This window comes from Rhipicephalus sanguineus, chromosome 3, assembly GCF_013339695.2.
Source record: "Rhipicephalus sanguineus isolate Rsan-2018 chromosome 3, BIME_Rsan_1.4, whole genome shotgun sequence".
Lineage (NCBI taxonomy): Eukaryota > Metazoa > Arthropoda > Arachnida > Ixodida > Ixodidae > Rhipicephalus > Rhipicephalus sanguineus.
Window position 1 is genome coordinate 176765053 of NC_051178.1, and position 12965 is coordinate 176778017.

General features: G+C 46.4%; 1 protein-coding gene across 1 annotated transcript; it reads left to right on the forward strand.

Annotated features, from left to right (window-relative positions):
- The first annotated feature begins 503 nt into the window (after positions 1-503).
- On the forward strand, positions 504-9052 carry LOC119386120 (homeobox protein ceh-22). The gene is made up of 5 exons (XM_037653465.2): positions 504-689; positions 1596-1737; positions 4376-4562; positions 6716-6890; positions 8652-9052. Exons 1-5 carry the CDS (start codon positions 530-532, stop codon positions 9050-9052), a joined length of 1065 nt encoding a protein of 354 aa, XP_037509393.1. The 5' UTR covers positions 504-529.
- Positions 9053-12965: the final 3913 nt, after the last annotated feature.

Sequence of the window (12965 nt, forward strand, 5' to 3'; positions counted from 1 at the left end):
GTTACAGAATAGGCCCGACGAGACGTCTGCACAACCGGTACATACTGTGATACGCGAAGGCAATGTTTCGATGATCGCGACGTCCTGTTAACGTTGGGCTGCGTAACGTCGAGCTTCACTGAAAGCTGATATCATCGTCGAGATTTCTACGGCAAGCTTTACATGGAAGATGATCTGCTGCGCAGTAGGATGGCCAACTGTTGATATGGGCCAACTTCGTAAGACGTCTGATGAGCGGCGCTGTTAAGCTTCTTTGTGTTAAGACTGATTTTCTGACTTTTGCAGACCTTTGCACGTATTATGTGTACTTAAAGTTGTAATGGTTTTTCTGAGATCCACTACCTGACGGTGCTGCGTAACTACAAAATTGCACTCGGCAACGTCTGTAGGCACCTCTGTCGGTCTGTTTCATGCATGTATCCTCGAAGGCATTTCAGAAGAAGGATCACTGGATGTGCAAGTGAAAACTAAAACCATCTTCACCGTGGAGCAGGAGTAAAAGTGAGGAGTGTCTAGTTAGTAAAACGAGATGAACGACGAACTCTCGGCTGCTGTGGGCTACAGCCTTGTCTCGGAACCAACGACGGAAGGCGAGTACTGTGATCTGATGGACGATTTCAACCCGTTGTGCATACAGGACTCTGTGTTTGACGACAACTTTGACGCCGATGCCACCGGCACATTTTCAGGTATAACGCTATGATCACTTTTCTTTGGCTTTTCTACATTGGTGCGTATATATATTTCGAATTACACACAACGTGGGCAGAGTGGAAGGAATCGCGATTTAAAAAGTACAGAATAGCAAAGATTCTCTCATTTGAATGCTGTTGGTTAGAATAAAAACAAAAGTCTGAGAACTAAGTAATGCAATGAAAACACTATTGTAGTAACAACTTAGCATACAAGTCTAAATCAATTGTGTGTGCCAAGAAGCTTAAAACGTTTCAACGTCTCATGGATTTGTTCGGCTGAAGAACTGCGGGAGAAATTCAAATAAAATGGTTTAAGGAAAATAAATCTTCAGTAAAACAAGAGCCATCAATTTCGTACCAGTCTGCCTCGGTTTTTTATACTAATTGTTGCTTACACTAATTTATACTAATTATATTACTCCAATTTTAATTTATGACAGACCTTATGCCCATTCTATGATATACAACCCATTGCTCAACACATAATATCCAACTTATACATTTTTAAAATTTTGTCAAGTTTTTAGGACAACTAAGAGTGCCAGACAAAGAGTGTCACGTGGTACACGTGCAAATATAAATGAGTTGCGGCAAAGAGTACCGTAAAATATTCGGCACATACTCCGTAGTTTTACTCCTTGGATATCCATATGGAGACAAGTGTCGTAGGCAGACTGAAGACATGAAAGATAAGGCGGGAAATAAGTGGTCAGCATATTTGTAAAAAATAAGAGTATACGGCTCAGTTTCATGAAGCAACCGGAACAAACCTTCAGTTAGTTCTTGCAGGTCTCTGAAGTGCCTCTCTGACTTTAGCAAGAACAAGACCACATATTGCCTCTATGACATTCAAGATAATCTAGCGTTGTGACCGTGTGTTCTTAATCGACAATACCGCAGATCCCTTAGACGCCAGGGACAGTGTCGCCGTAGCGCCTGCGGACGATGGGACCGAGGTGGACTTCAGTGACCCGTTGGTTTCGGAGAGCCACGACAGAAGCCTGTACGAAGTGACCGCTGAAGAAGCCTGCCAAGCGACCGGGTGAGTCAAAGGCGTATGAAACACACTTTGACGGTTCAAGCGAAGGTGCTTGCGAAAGGACAATAGCAGGGGCGTAGCCAGAAATTTTTTTTCGGGGGAGGGGGTTTCAACCATACTTTATGTATGTTCGTGCGCGCGTTTGTATGTGTGCGTGTATATATGCGCAAGCAAAACTGAAAAATTTCGGGGGGGTTTGAACCCCCCAACCTCCCCCCCCCCCTTGGCTACGCCCCTGGACAATAGCTGTGATAGACGCACGTGAATCAGAAAACGTTCGCCCGCATTGGTCTTCAAGCAGCATGCGTCCTGAGGACACACACTCACACACTGACACTGTTGCACTCGCGTGAATTGCCACGATAAAGCATGTTGAAAATCAAATCGTCATACAGGGAAGAAGCAGCAAAGCCTGAAGCTTTTGCGATAATTGTCAAAATCGGTGGCTTGCCTTTAGGTCACCTCATTTTCGCAGGCCTGTAAAAGCGGAATGAAGTCATGGCCTTAGTATTGCACCACTTGGCTAAACAAGCTGAAGTCCGAAAGGGAGCAGTGGGCATCTCTCTGTGCTAGTGAAAGTGACTGCGGTATATAACCGTACAGAGTGCTAATAACCGGTGCAGACAGAAACATTTTCGTTTCCACTTCATACAGCGCAATTTGAAAATTAAGGCTCCTCTGTAGATGTTTAGCTTGTTTTACTTTTGTGAATTTCACATTATTATTATTATTACTTCTTCATTGCACACGTTTCCTAATTGGCGGTCATGTGTTCACGAAACTGTGTACACGTATAAAGTTAATGCTTGTGTTTGTCCCTGTGCTCGTCCTTCGCCGATCTCTACTCCGCGGTCGCCTTCCCTGCAAACTTGTTCTTAGATCCTCGTATCTGTACATCTTCGTGTCATCCGCATATTGGCCTTTTGTTCTCACTGTTGCAGCTTCGCATTACTGTCTTATCGCCCTCACTCAGAGGCGCTCACTGCATATGAACGCCGTATTTCTGTCACTCCCATAAGATGCTGACGTTGGCTGTTAAGCGCTCTGTCAGGCTCATTCAGGCTGCTGCACAAAATTAGCTATACTTGACATATCCGTCGAAATAGTGTGTGCGTCTAAAAATGTTATTCACTCGCAACAGACGGCGATCTCCGACGATATCAAAACGAATTCGAGCGTGAGAGCGTATTTAAACTTAATATCGGTGCCACCGCAAAAGCCATAAGCTATAGTCATGCCGTAGGTTGTAAATGGTTACCAAAGGGGCATTGACAGGAAACTTTCTAGATAAATGAAGTTGCTCTGCAGACAATAAAAAAAGTGGCTTGTAGCATAAGCAGGCCCGAACGGCAGTCTACATGTGCTAGCCCAGACGCATCGCTAATATACTGAGGCGTATACAAAACCCGAATGAGCCGAACCTTCGGGTCGCCAAACGACGTGAAAGTACCCGTCTTTTTTTTATCGACTCGCACAAAAATGAAAAAAAGAAATATCGCTTAACACCAACCATTTAATTGTAATAAAAGGTTTGTCGACTCAGCGAGAAGTCCGGAGCTCTCGCCGAAGCATTTCTGTGGGCACAGACAATATGATGCACAATATGGTGCTAAAACATGCTAGGCTGACACCATGGAAACATGGTGTCAGGTTAATAACTATGGGTAGCCGCAGGAAAAAGTGTTGATGATGTGCTACTGATTATCGTACATTACCATAATCCACCATTATGATGGAATGTTTCCCATTACAATAGTGGGTATTGTAGTAGACATGGTGGCGACAAGGAGGGCGTTGTTGCGTGCCTCAATTAATGCACAATTAATCAGCCTTGAGCCGTCCCCCACTGCAGTGAGCAAACGGGAAACATATGTGCCTACGTGCAGTTGATTACCCTGAACGGGCATCAAAAGAGAGCAGCAGTTCACAGCAACAGCTGCACACGTAAGCGCCTTCTCTGGGCCGGAAGAGGAGCCTACCGCGTTGCATCTGTCGATGTGATTAACTGCTCTCTTTAAGTTCCGGTGCGGGGTAGTCAACTGGACCCAGAAGGAAGGGTTTCCCACTCGCTCTGAGGAAGACGCAACAACACCCACCTCACGTTCACCATGTCCACTAAAATATCCATCATTATAATCGAAGACATTCCATCGTTGTGGTGGATTATGGTAACGGAAGATGAACAAATCTTCAATACTACGTTGCTCCAATAAGAGGACAATGACGAGTTCGTGAAGAAATCAGATGAAATGCCAGTTTTCATACCACACCCAGACTACGTAAAACTTTCGCAAAGTATTCTACATACTGATATTTCGGAATAGTGACAGCCCAGTCGAGTGGCGAATTGAATTGGACAGTGTTTGACTCGTTTTTTGAAAGCTTCGAAAATTCGCACCCTTAATCAAGGAACTACGGGTTTCCTTAAATTAATTGTGCTTATTTATGTTGCACTTGCAAGCTTGTGTCGAATAAATTTCTTACTTATGCTTTGCTGTACACTGCCTACTTTCCGGCATGCCAAGGCCCGTCAAGCGAAGCTGCGACGTGCTCATCTCGTCGACCTGTCTTGGAAAAAAAATCTGGAACAAATTGATTGAATAATTAATTAATTGATTGATTGAGTTTTTTCGCCACACAGAGGCGTGTCAGTCAACGGCAATGGCAGTGTGCGGCGAGAGCGGCGCAAGCAGCGGCGTTACCGCACCACATTCAGCAGCTTCCAGCTGGAGGAACTCGAGAAGGCGTTCCAGCAGAGCCGCTACCCAGACGTCTTCGCCAGGGAGGACCTAGCTGCCAAGATACAGCTGACCGAAGCGAGGGTACAGGTGAGGACTGCTCCGGACAGTACAAACCAAGCACTGTGTCGGATGCTTCTCAAATATGTAGAGTTATTACTACGAAGCTGTATATGCTGAGGCGAAATGGATGTCCGTGGACAGGTTGTCCATAGCGCGGGTATGTGCAACACAAGTTGGACAAGCTCCGCTACCCACCACTGCTCCACTAAAAATGAAGAAGTGTCCGCGGACAAAGACTACAGTGAACTATAGAAGTACGGTACAAAAACGCATGTGCCACAGAAAGTGATCAAATCCCACTACTCACCACTGGTCCACTAAAGTGTCGAGGAATAGTGAATGCGGCCAACAAATCCGCATACTGCTGAAATGTCTTCTCAAGATGGTGCACGAAACGCCAAACGCACGCGGCAAGCCAGACAAGACGATGCATGTCACGGCAAAAAGACGCGTGCTGCTCAAGTGAAAAACTTGAAAGGAGCAAACGCTAAATTCAGAAGGGACTTTCTGTAGCATTTCGTACCTTTCACGAACATTCTGTGCCTTTCTGTACTTTTCATCAAAATTCAGTGTCACATATTGTGCCGTGGGCTACGCAGCTTCGCTGGTCATTCACCTTCACCGAGTGGCTTGGCTCCCTGATAAACCCAGTGATAGATACCGGGGCCGTCTCCTTTCGCTTCGCTAGTCAACCACATCCACAGGGTGTAAGGACGGTGACTTTTTAGTTAGTTACGTATTCACATGGCAAGACCGTTCTACCAATTTCGATCATCCTGAAAATAAAGTTCTATTGGGTAGCATATTATACAGCGAAGTAGGTTGAGAAGTTCCCTGTGCACCCAGAAAGCCCTTTAGAGCCAGATTGAACCCAACACAGGCAAGTGAAAAGTCAAGAGAGAAAACCTCTCCACCCTACTAAGACTCAAGATCCAACGCCCACAGGAGGAAAACATCGACGCTCCATTACCTTTACCGCGTGTAACACTCCGCACGTGCTGACCGCCATGAAATGCAACGTATATCTTAAATAGCTTCCTCTTCAGACAAGTTCCACCTAATTTTCTTAGCATTTGCATGTTTGGAAGAACGTGAAGTACATTTTTGAGCAGCGTGCATAACCCTTAGTACAGATGCATAGTTTTACGTGGTGCTGTTGCCTTATGATGGAGCCATTCTGTACTTTTATCGGACCGCAGTGGTAATAGCGAGTTTTAGTATAGCGGATAACAGCACACGCAAGGATTTAGCGTTAGCGTTAGCGTTGCGTGCTCCTAACTGCGCATGAGCAGAACGTAAACGTAGCCCGAGCTCTTACGTGCGAACGCTATTTCTGAAATATAGCGTTCAACGCTAACGCACGCAAGAGATCCCGTACGTAAGGCAAGATGGCGGTGCCTGTTGAAGCGAGAGCCGTCCACTTCGAATCTTTGTAGCCGTCGTCCTGCATTATTAAACTTATTCATTCCCTAATAATGTTCGTATTTGATTTAGATTTGAGTAATGAGGCTTCGCCAACCGTGTACCGCCGATCAAATAGCTCCGTTTTTGAGATACAAAGTGGATTTGCGCTGCAGAAGGCTTAGCAAGATTTGTTTGCAAGGTTCGCTCAAGTTTTCTGTAGCAGCGCAGAGATGGCGACGCTGTCTTTAGTCGCCTCTTTCCAAGATACGGCCACAAGTCAAGCAGATACATGTCAGGCGTCGTTTCCCTTCATGCCTTTCGCGGCAGTGCATGAATGTGACGCGTGATGCGTCCCAGCTTAAAAAGGCCAAGTAATAGGGGTCTTGAAGAATTCTCGAACGCGGCATGTCGACAGAAACCAGTGTGTCAGAACTCAACACTTCTGCAAACGCGACATGGAGACGCAACAGTGGTGACTTTGGATCAGCTCGGCTTGGTGGCGCTTTTGTGGATTCTACAGTGCATTTAGTGTTTTTATGTCTAGACGGCGCTGTATGTGCTTGCGTTAGCGTTAGCGGGAATGCCTTCCGCTGTACTAAAAGACCACCAGTTGACACGCAGCGCGTTCCGTTTTAGCGTTAGCGTTGAGACGCACGCTAACGCTAACGTAAGCGTTTCCCGCTATACTAAAACTCGCTACTGGTACATGTTTTGAAATATGCGTTAGCGGTTCAGTGACGTGTAAGCAAATAACACACGCCAGTGCGTAAATGCAGGTGTGGTTCCAGAACCGGAGGGCGAAGTTCCGTAAGCAGGAGCGCCACGACGCCAAGCGGTTGTCTTCCTTGCTTGCCGAGGCCAGCATGTTGGCAGGCGAGGGCAGTGCGGACTCGACGGTAGCCGTCGATGGGCTCGGCGGTATAAGCGTCGACGTCCTCAAGGGTCTCCTCAGTGAGTGTACTTGCCTAACACCTGTTTTTACTCCTTGCGTAGATATATTCACCTGGGTAGAGAGTAAGAATGAAACTAGGCCAGCAAATGTTTCTTGTAGAATCAGAGATGTCACGTGGATCTGGAAACTGTCACTGAACACAAGGAGCGTGTGTTGGGGGGCTAGTTGGTAAGACATTATTTTGAGAACTTGAACTGCGCTGAGGACGAGACACCCGAGTAGAAGAAGACAGGACGAATGCGGACGTTCGTCGTGTCTTCTTCTACTCGGGTGTCCCCTCCTCAGCGCAGTTCAAGTTCTCAAGATAACGTCACTGAACAGACGTTGGGCAGAATCCCTCTTGTCGAGACATGAGCAACGCCACTTGTCAGGTGCGAACAGGGTGGTCCATACACGCGCTTAGAGAAAAGAAGAAAAGTCACTTTCAAAGCATAAAACAAGAAATGCATTTGTGTCCCATTTAAACTGATTTCATGCATTAAAATCGGCTCGATATTGTTTATTCTGCTCACTACTTTGCAGTATAACCTTCATGTAGTTGGCAATGTTTACAACTTTTATCCCCTTCCCTTCTCTTGTCTGGGGCATTTTGTGCATTCGATTTTCTCTTCCATATCTAAAGCGTAACTGAATACTTCTTTCTTTATTCTGTCTTTTCAAAAGAGTGAGAACTTTTATGCTATCTCTTGAAAAGATACACATATCAATATATAGAAAATAGAGTCATTTGTATTTCCACAGTGCATGAAAATGGTGTATCCAACGGCGAGCCGTTCGACGACCACAAAAAAAATAAACACGTTCTTCATATTTAGCCTTAGCGACTGCCCATTGTTGCGGATCTAACGGCAAGCCGATGAAAAGTAGAATGGAAAAAAAAAAGATATAAAAAAATCACGCCATATCCACGAAGTGAATGATGATTGAGGAGCTGGCTCGGAGATAATCGGGTAAACCGTGAATGCTCCATACAATTCCTCTACTGTCATATAAAGACGTCACACGTTTTTATAGTAGCGATTGTGGTCAGGTTGTTGTCGAACCACAAGCGGTCGCAGACCTTGCAGCTGTGGCCGAACGTGTGGTCGAGGAAATCGAGGAAATGTGGGTTTGCCTGCGTTAATGTCATCATCAAGGTGCTCGAAGAACAAGAGGAAGAAGACTCGTCTTTCGTGCGAGCGTGCGCATGCTACAGTTGGCTATGCTATTTGTGGGTTTGCTTGCGTTAACATCATCATCAAGGCGCTCGAAGAAGAAGAGGAAGAAGACTTCTCTTTCGCGCGAGCTGCGCCTGTAGCGGTCGCCTATGGAACTAAGGTTAGAACCTGGCGACCCAGTTCCTAAAAATCAGTGCGTCATGTGAAATTTGCACTCACTGCATGCATTCAAGACATTAAGAAAATGACGGTTAAACTCTTGCGTGTAGTAGAAACACGGGGCACATCGTATAGATCATGCAGAACATTGACACATATATTTTTAAAATGCTATCTTTGTGGATAAGCACCTTTTACGATTATGCAAGAAAATATGTTTCTGTTCTTTTGCATGCGCGCCAAGAACATTTGCATCTATAGAGTGTGTGTCCATGCGTGCCGTGGCAACGGTTCCCTGCTTACAATTGCACTGCGCGTCCTGCCACTATTAAGTTGTTAGTGAATCGACCATGATGATAAATGCCGTTTAATGGTGCAAGGGCCGCTTACGGCCAAAGAGCGCCAAGACAAGTTAGTGAATTGACTTTTCTTGAAATGTTCCAGGCGGCCTCTCCGGCGACTCCTTCGCGGATCCAACGCAAATGGCCGTCGCTGAGCCACTCCTGGAAGGCTTCGGCAACGAGAGCACCGGTAACTGCGACATCGGCAGTGCCGTGCTAGCGACAGACACCGCCGCAGGATTCAGCGCGGCGGATTTCGAGCTGCATCCAGAGACCGCCCACTCGTTGACAGAGGCCGAGGAAACGCAGAACCACTCGGGAAACATGCCTCGCGCCGTCGCGCCAGACGGCGACTTGCTTCAGATCGCATTCGGCTCTGCCGTGGAAGACTTGACGCCCCCCTCTTCTCTGGTTGACTGCCGTGACAGCGCGCTCAGCGACTCCGTGCAGAGCATGTTCGTCGAGATGTGCTTTCCCAGTGGCATGCAAGAGGGTGAACTGTGAACGCGAAGCGCCGAGAGGTGGTTCTCGAGATCATACTTTCGCGGTGTTTAGATGATCTCAAGAAAGCCGTGTTGCGCCGTAAGGGCCACCGAGGTTTATCATTGTTGAACGCTGTGTTCAGGACAATACTGGTCACAGGGTGATATAGGTTTCTTTCATTGAGACCGTACCTTGCAGCTTCGACTATAGTGGGGAGCATAGGCGTGCGCGGAGTTCTCCATCAGGAGGGGGTGGAGGGGGAGGGGGGCTGAAGACTTACCGCAGCACCCCCATCCTCTCCGCCTTTGGTCGAGTCCGAAAAAAAAGTTTCGCAATGGATGCAAAGATGAAAATTAAAGGATTTCTTGCTCTCACGAAGGCCTGCCTTTGGTCACCGTCTTTGCGAGGTCAAAGGTAGGAATTAAATTGCTGTTGGAATGCAACAGCAGTCGTCCTCGGCCGCCATTATCGTCGAAAACCTGCATGACCATAACTTTGCACATTAATTAATGATGGGACAGCCTACAGGTCCGACAGAGTAAACTTATGGGGCAGATTTGGCGCCCCCTTCAATGGTTAGGGGAGGAGCGCAATCTCCCCCCCTCCCCCTCTGTGCGCACGCCTATGGTGGGGTAAATCTCGCGCCGAGCGTGGAAGGCACTCGATGTCAGATATTCGCCGCACTTCTGTTGAAGCTTACGATGTTAGAAAAAAGCCATATTGGTTCATCGACAGCTCTTTGTCCACGAAGATACAAGCAAGGGCGTGGCATCTAGTTCCTTGCACGCCGCATCGCTACCCGGCTTGAATGTCCGCAGTGCATCTCAGAATGAAACGGTTCAGAATGAAACGGTTCACCCCTTTGTTATCCCCATACGTCTAACATCATTGATGCTGTGGAGCTTCGTGACAGATCCCCGCTCACTTGATGCCCGGCGATGTATGCAACATGACGGACTTCAGTTGAGATCAGCTTTACCAAATTACTACCTCGCATAAGAACGAAACCCTCGGGCCGTTCACCACAAACATTCCGATGGCCTGAGGGTCGCAGAAGCAGAGAGAGGGAAACAACTTTTATAAACATAAGGGTCTCTGGTTACTGTGGGTGGGGCCCCTCGTCCAGGGCCCCACTAGCAATTGCGGCTCGCCGGGCCTGGTCAAGGGTCGCCAGTTAGCTTCCCAAGTCCAGTTAGGGGAGCTGCGCGCCTCCATGGTAATCATCAGAGTATACCTTCTGCGGTTTTGGCTGGCTTGCGATCGTAACTTTAGGTGTCATGTAAAATTGCGTTCCACTGCAGTCTACGTTTAGCTGCCGGTGTTCGTTTTTCTAGCCACTCTGCCGCGCCGGATCGTGTACCATGGTGGGTTCTTGGAGCTCTCATTGTGAGATGAGACACGTATATCCCACACAGAAGGTCTCGCTCGATCTTACTTTGCCTGTGCTAAACGTGGTCTATAACAAAACAGTAATACTAGCTAACACACTACAGACTACACAGAATGGCACAGCGGTTGTCCGGTGTCGTTTTGTGTAGTCTGTAGTGTGTGTTAGCTAGTATTAGGGATTCATTAAGTTATTACCAACAAGCCCAGCTAAACGCATTAATGTGGTGTATGGCGTTCGATGACGAAACATGGAACGTTTGTTTATGGTTCTTGACATGCATTTGGAAATTCAGACAAATTCTAAGTTCATGACCAAGAACGTGCCCGCTTTCTTTCACTGTATTCAAAGAGGCTATATGAGACATCGATCTGCAATTACACGAGACAAATGAGAATGATTGAGTCACACACTCTGAAGAGAGCGACCTGTGGCTCACCAATGTGGCTGTTGTAATTTATGGGATATCGAAGGTTCTCACCACAGGCGCCGAGTGTGACATTCAATTCACAGTGTGTTTCGAACTGTTAGCAAAGAGACGGTTGTTCAAAGAACGTAAGCAGTCACAAAAGGAAGAATAAATAGAACAAAAGGCGCAATTTTAAAGGAAAGACTACATAGTACAAAAAGAAAAAAAAAAAAGGTCCCTCGAACGTAAAACAAGCCGATATAAACTGGTTGTTCGTTCTGGATGGGCTTACTCTGCGCCATGCGAACTTGGCCACCTGCTGGCAGCAGCTACAGAGTTAGCGGTTTAGTTTCGTCTTTGCAAACATGCGTGCCTAACTGAGTGAGTAAAGAGGAAGCAAGCAAGAAGAATGTACACGTATACACACCACAGTCACGCTCGCGTGCGTCCTTCCGCGCACGTTTCGTCGAAATCGGGATCAAAACAAGTTGACACATGCTGAGAGATTGTTCTCTGCACTTGCAACGATCTGCCTGCGCAGATTCATTCAGCTGGAGCGGCACGATGTGCGCCCACGATGCATCCGCTCTATACTTACCAGTGGCGCCTTTCAGACATAATCATTCTTGAACATGAACCTGCTATTGGATTATCCGCTTGAGGGAGGACCTTAAAAATGACGCAAATAGCACCACCCCCCCCCCCCATTTCACCCAACAAGAGCCCCGCTGAAGCTTTCATTTGTGCGAGATTTCAAGCTCCTTTTTTTCGTTCGCATTCTCTTCGATTATATATGTTTGCTGTAGTCGTCGCAAAAGCTTATAAACAAGTTTTGTTGAGGACACTAAGTGAATACGCATAAAACTCAATTCATATGTTCACCTTCGGTGAAAAAAAAAATAAAGAAAGAAAGATGTCAATAAACCTGTCAGGACAGATGCAAGGCGGGTTGTGCTCAGGGTCCACGAAAAAAGAAAAAAAAAACATAATACAAATAACTGTACGTAAGAGAAAATTTCATACAATACTAACGCTCGACATATCGTTAGCGAAGGCCGACGACCAGTAGCAAAACACATACAAGCGTGAAGATTCGAAAGTTCGACCCTAGAAAATCAAAGCAAACCCGCAGTCCTCAAGTTCGGCGGCGACAGGAGCCGCGCTGGCTGACTCTCGCTTTAATCCTTTAAAATTTGTTTGACTCGATCTGAGAAAAAAAAAATGACGGATATTAATATGAAAGACAACGCCGCCGTGAAATGATTGGAAATTATTCGTATACTATTAAATGTGTGCACGTTTGGACGTTCTTCTCGGTTACTGGTTTACTCATTGTAAAAGAGACTAAAACGAGAAAAAATGTGCGATAAACTGACAATCTTCACCAGTACACAATAAGCGCCAGCACCCTTTTCCCATTGCAACGCCTGCTGAATCATCATAAGTTCGTAGCGGCAAAACAAAACCAGCGTTCTTTTTTTTTCGGTGGAGGGGGAATGCTAGAGGCCCGTGTACTGTGCAATGTGCAGTGCACATTAAAGAACACAAGGTGGTCTAAATTTCCGGAGCTCTCTACTACGGTGTGCCTCATACTAATATCGTGGTTTTGAGACGTAAAATCCCATATATATATATATATATATATATATATATATATATATATATATATATATATATATATATATATATATATATATATATATATATATATTCAGCGTTCCTGGCGGATTCTGTACGTTCGCGGGAAAATTGTCAAATACTTCATGGGTAAATTGTGTACAACGGCGTCCAACAGGCGTGTATTATACACGGCCATTTGGAACAGCTAGTGAAATCCTGGAGGAACACAAGCTACCTATACTGTGTCTACGCGATCAAAAACATCACCGTCATGCACTTATGAGCCGCAGCAGAATGGAACACGCTCTAACGGTCCAGTGATAACGGCCGTATAGAGTTTCACACCGTGGTTACGAAACTATACCGGTACCAGCCAGATTCGCCACGTGGGGCTCGAATAGTACTTACAGCGGCATCCAGGTATACCGTGTGCTCAGTGGCGCGGTGAAAGAAGTGACGGGAAATAGAGTTCGAGGCTTTCCCTCGCTTGACGGCGGGCCCAGCTGTGACCTCCAAGC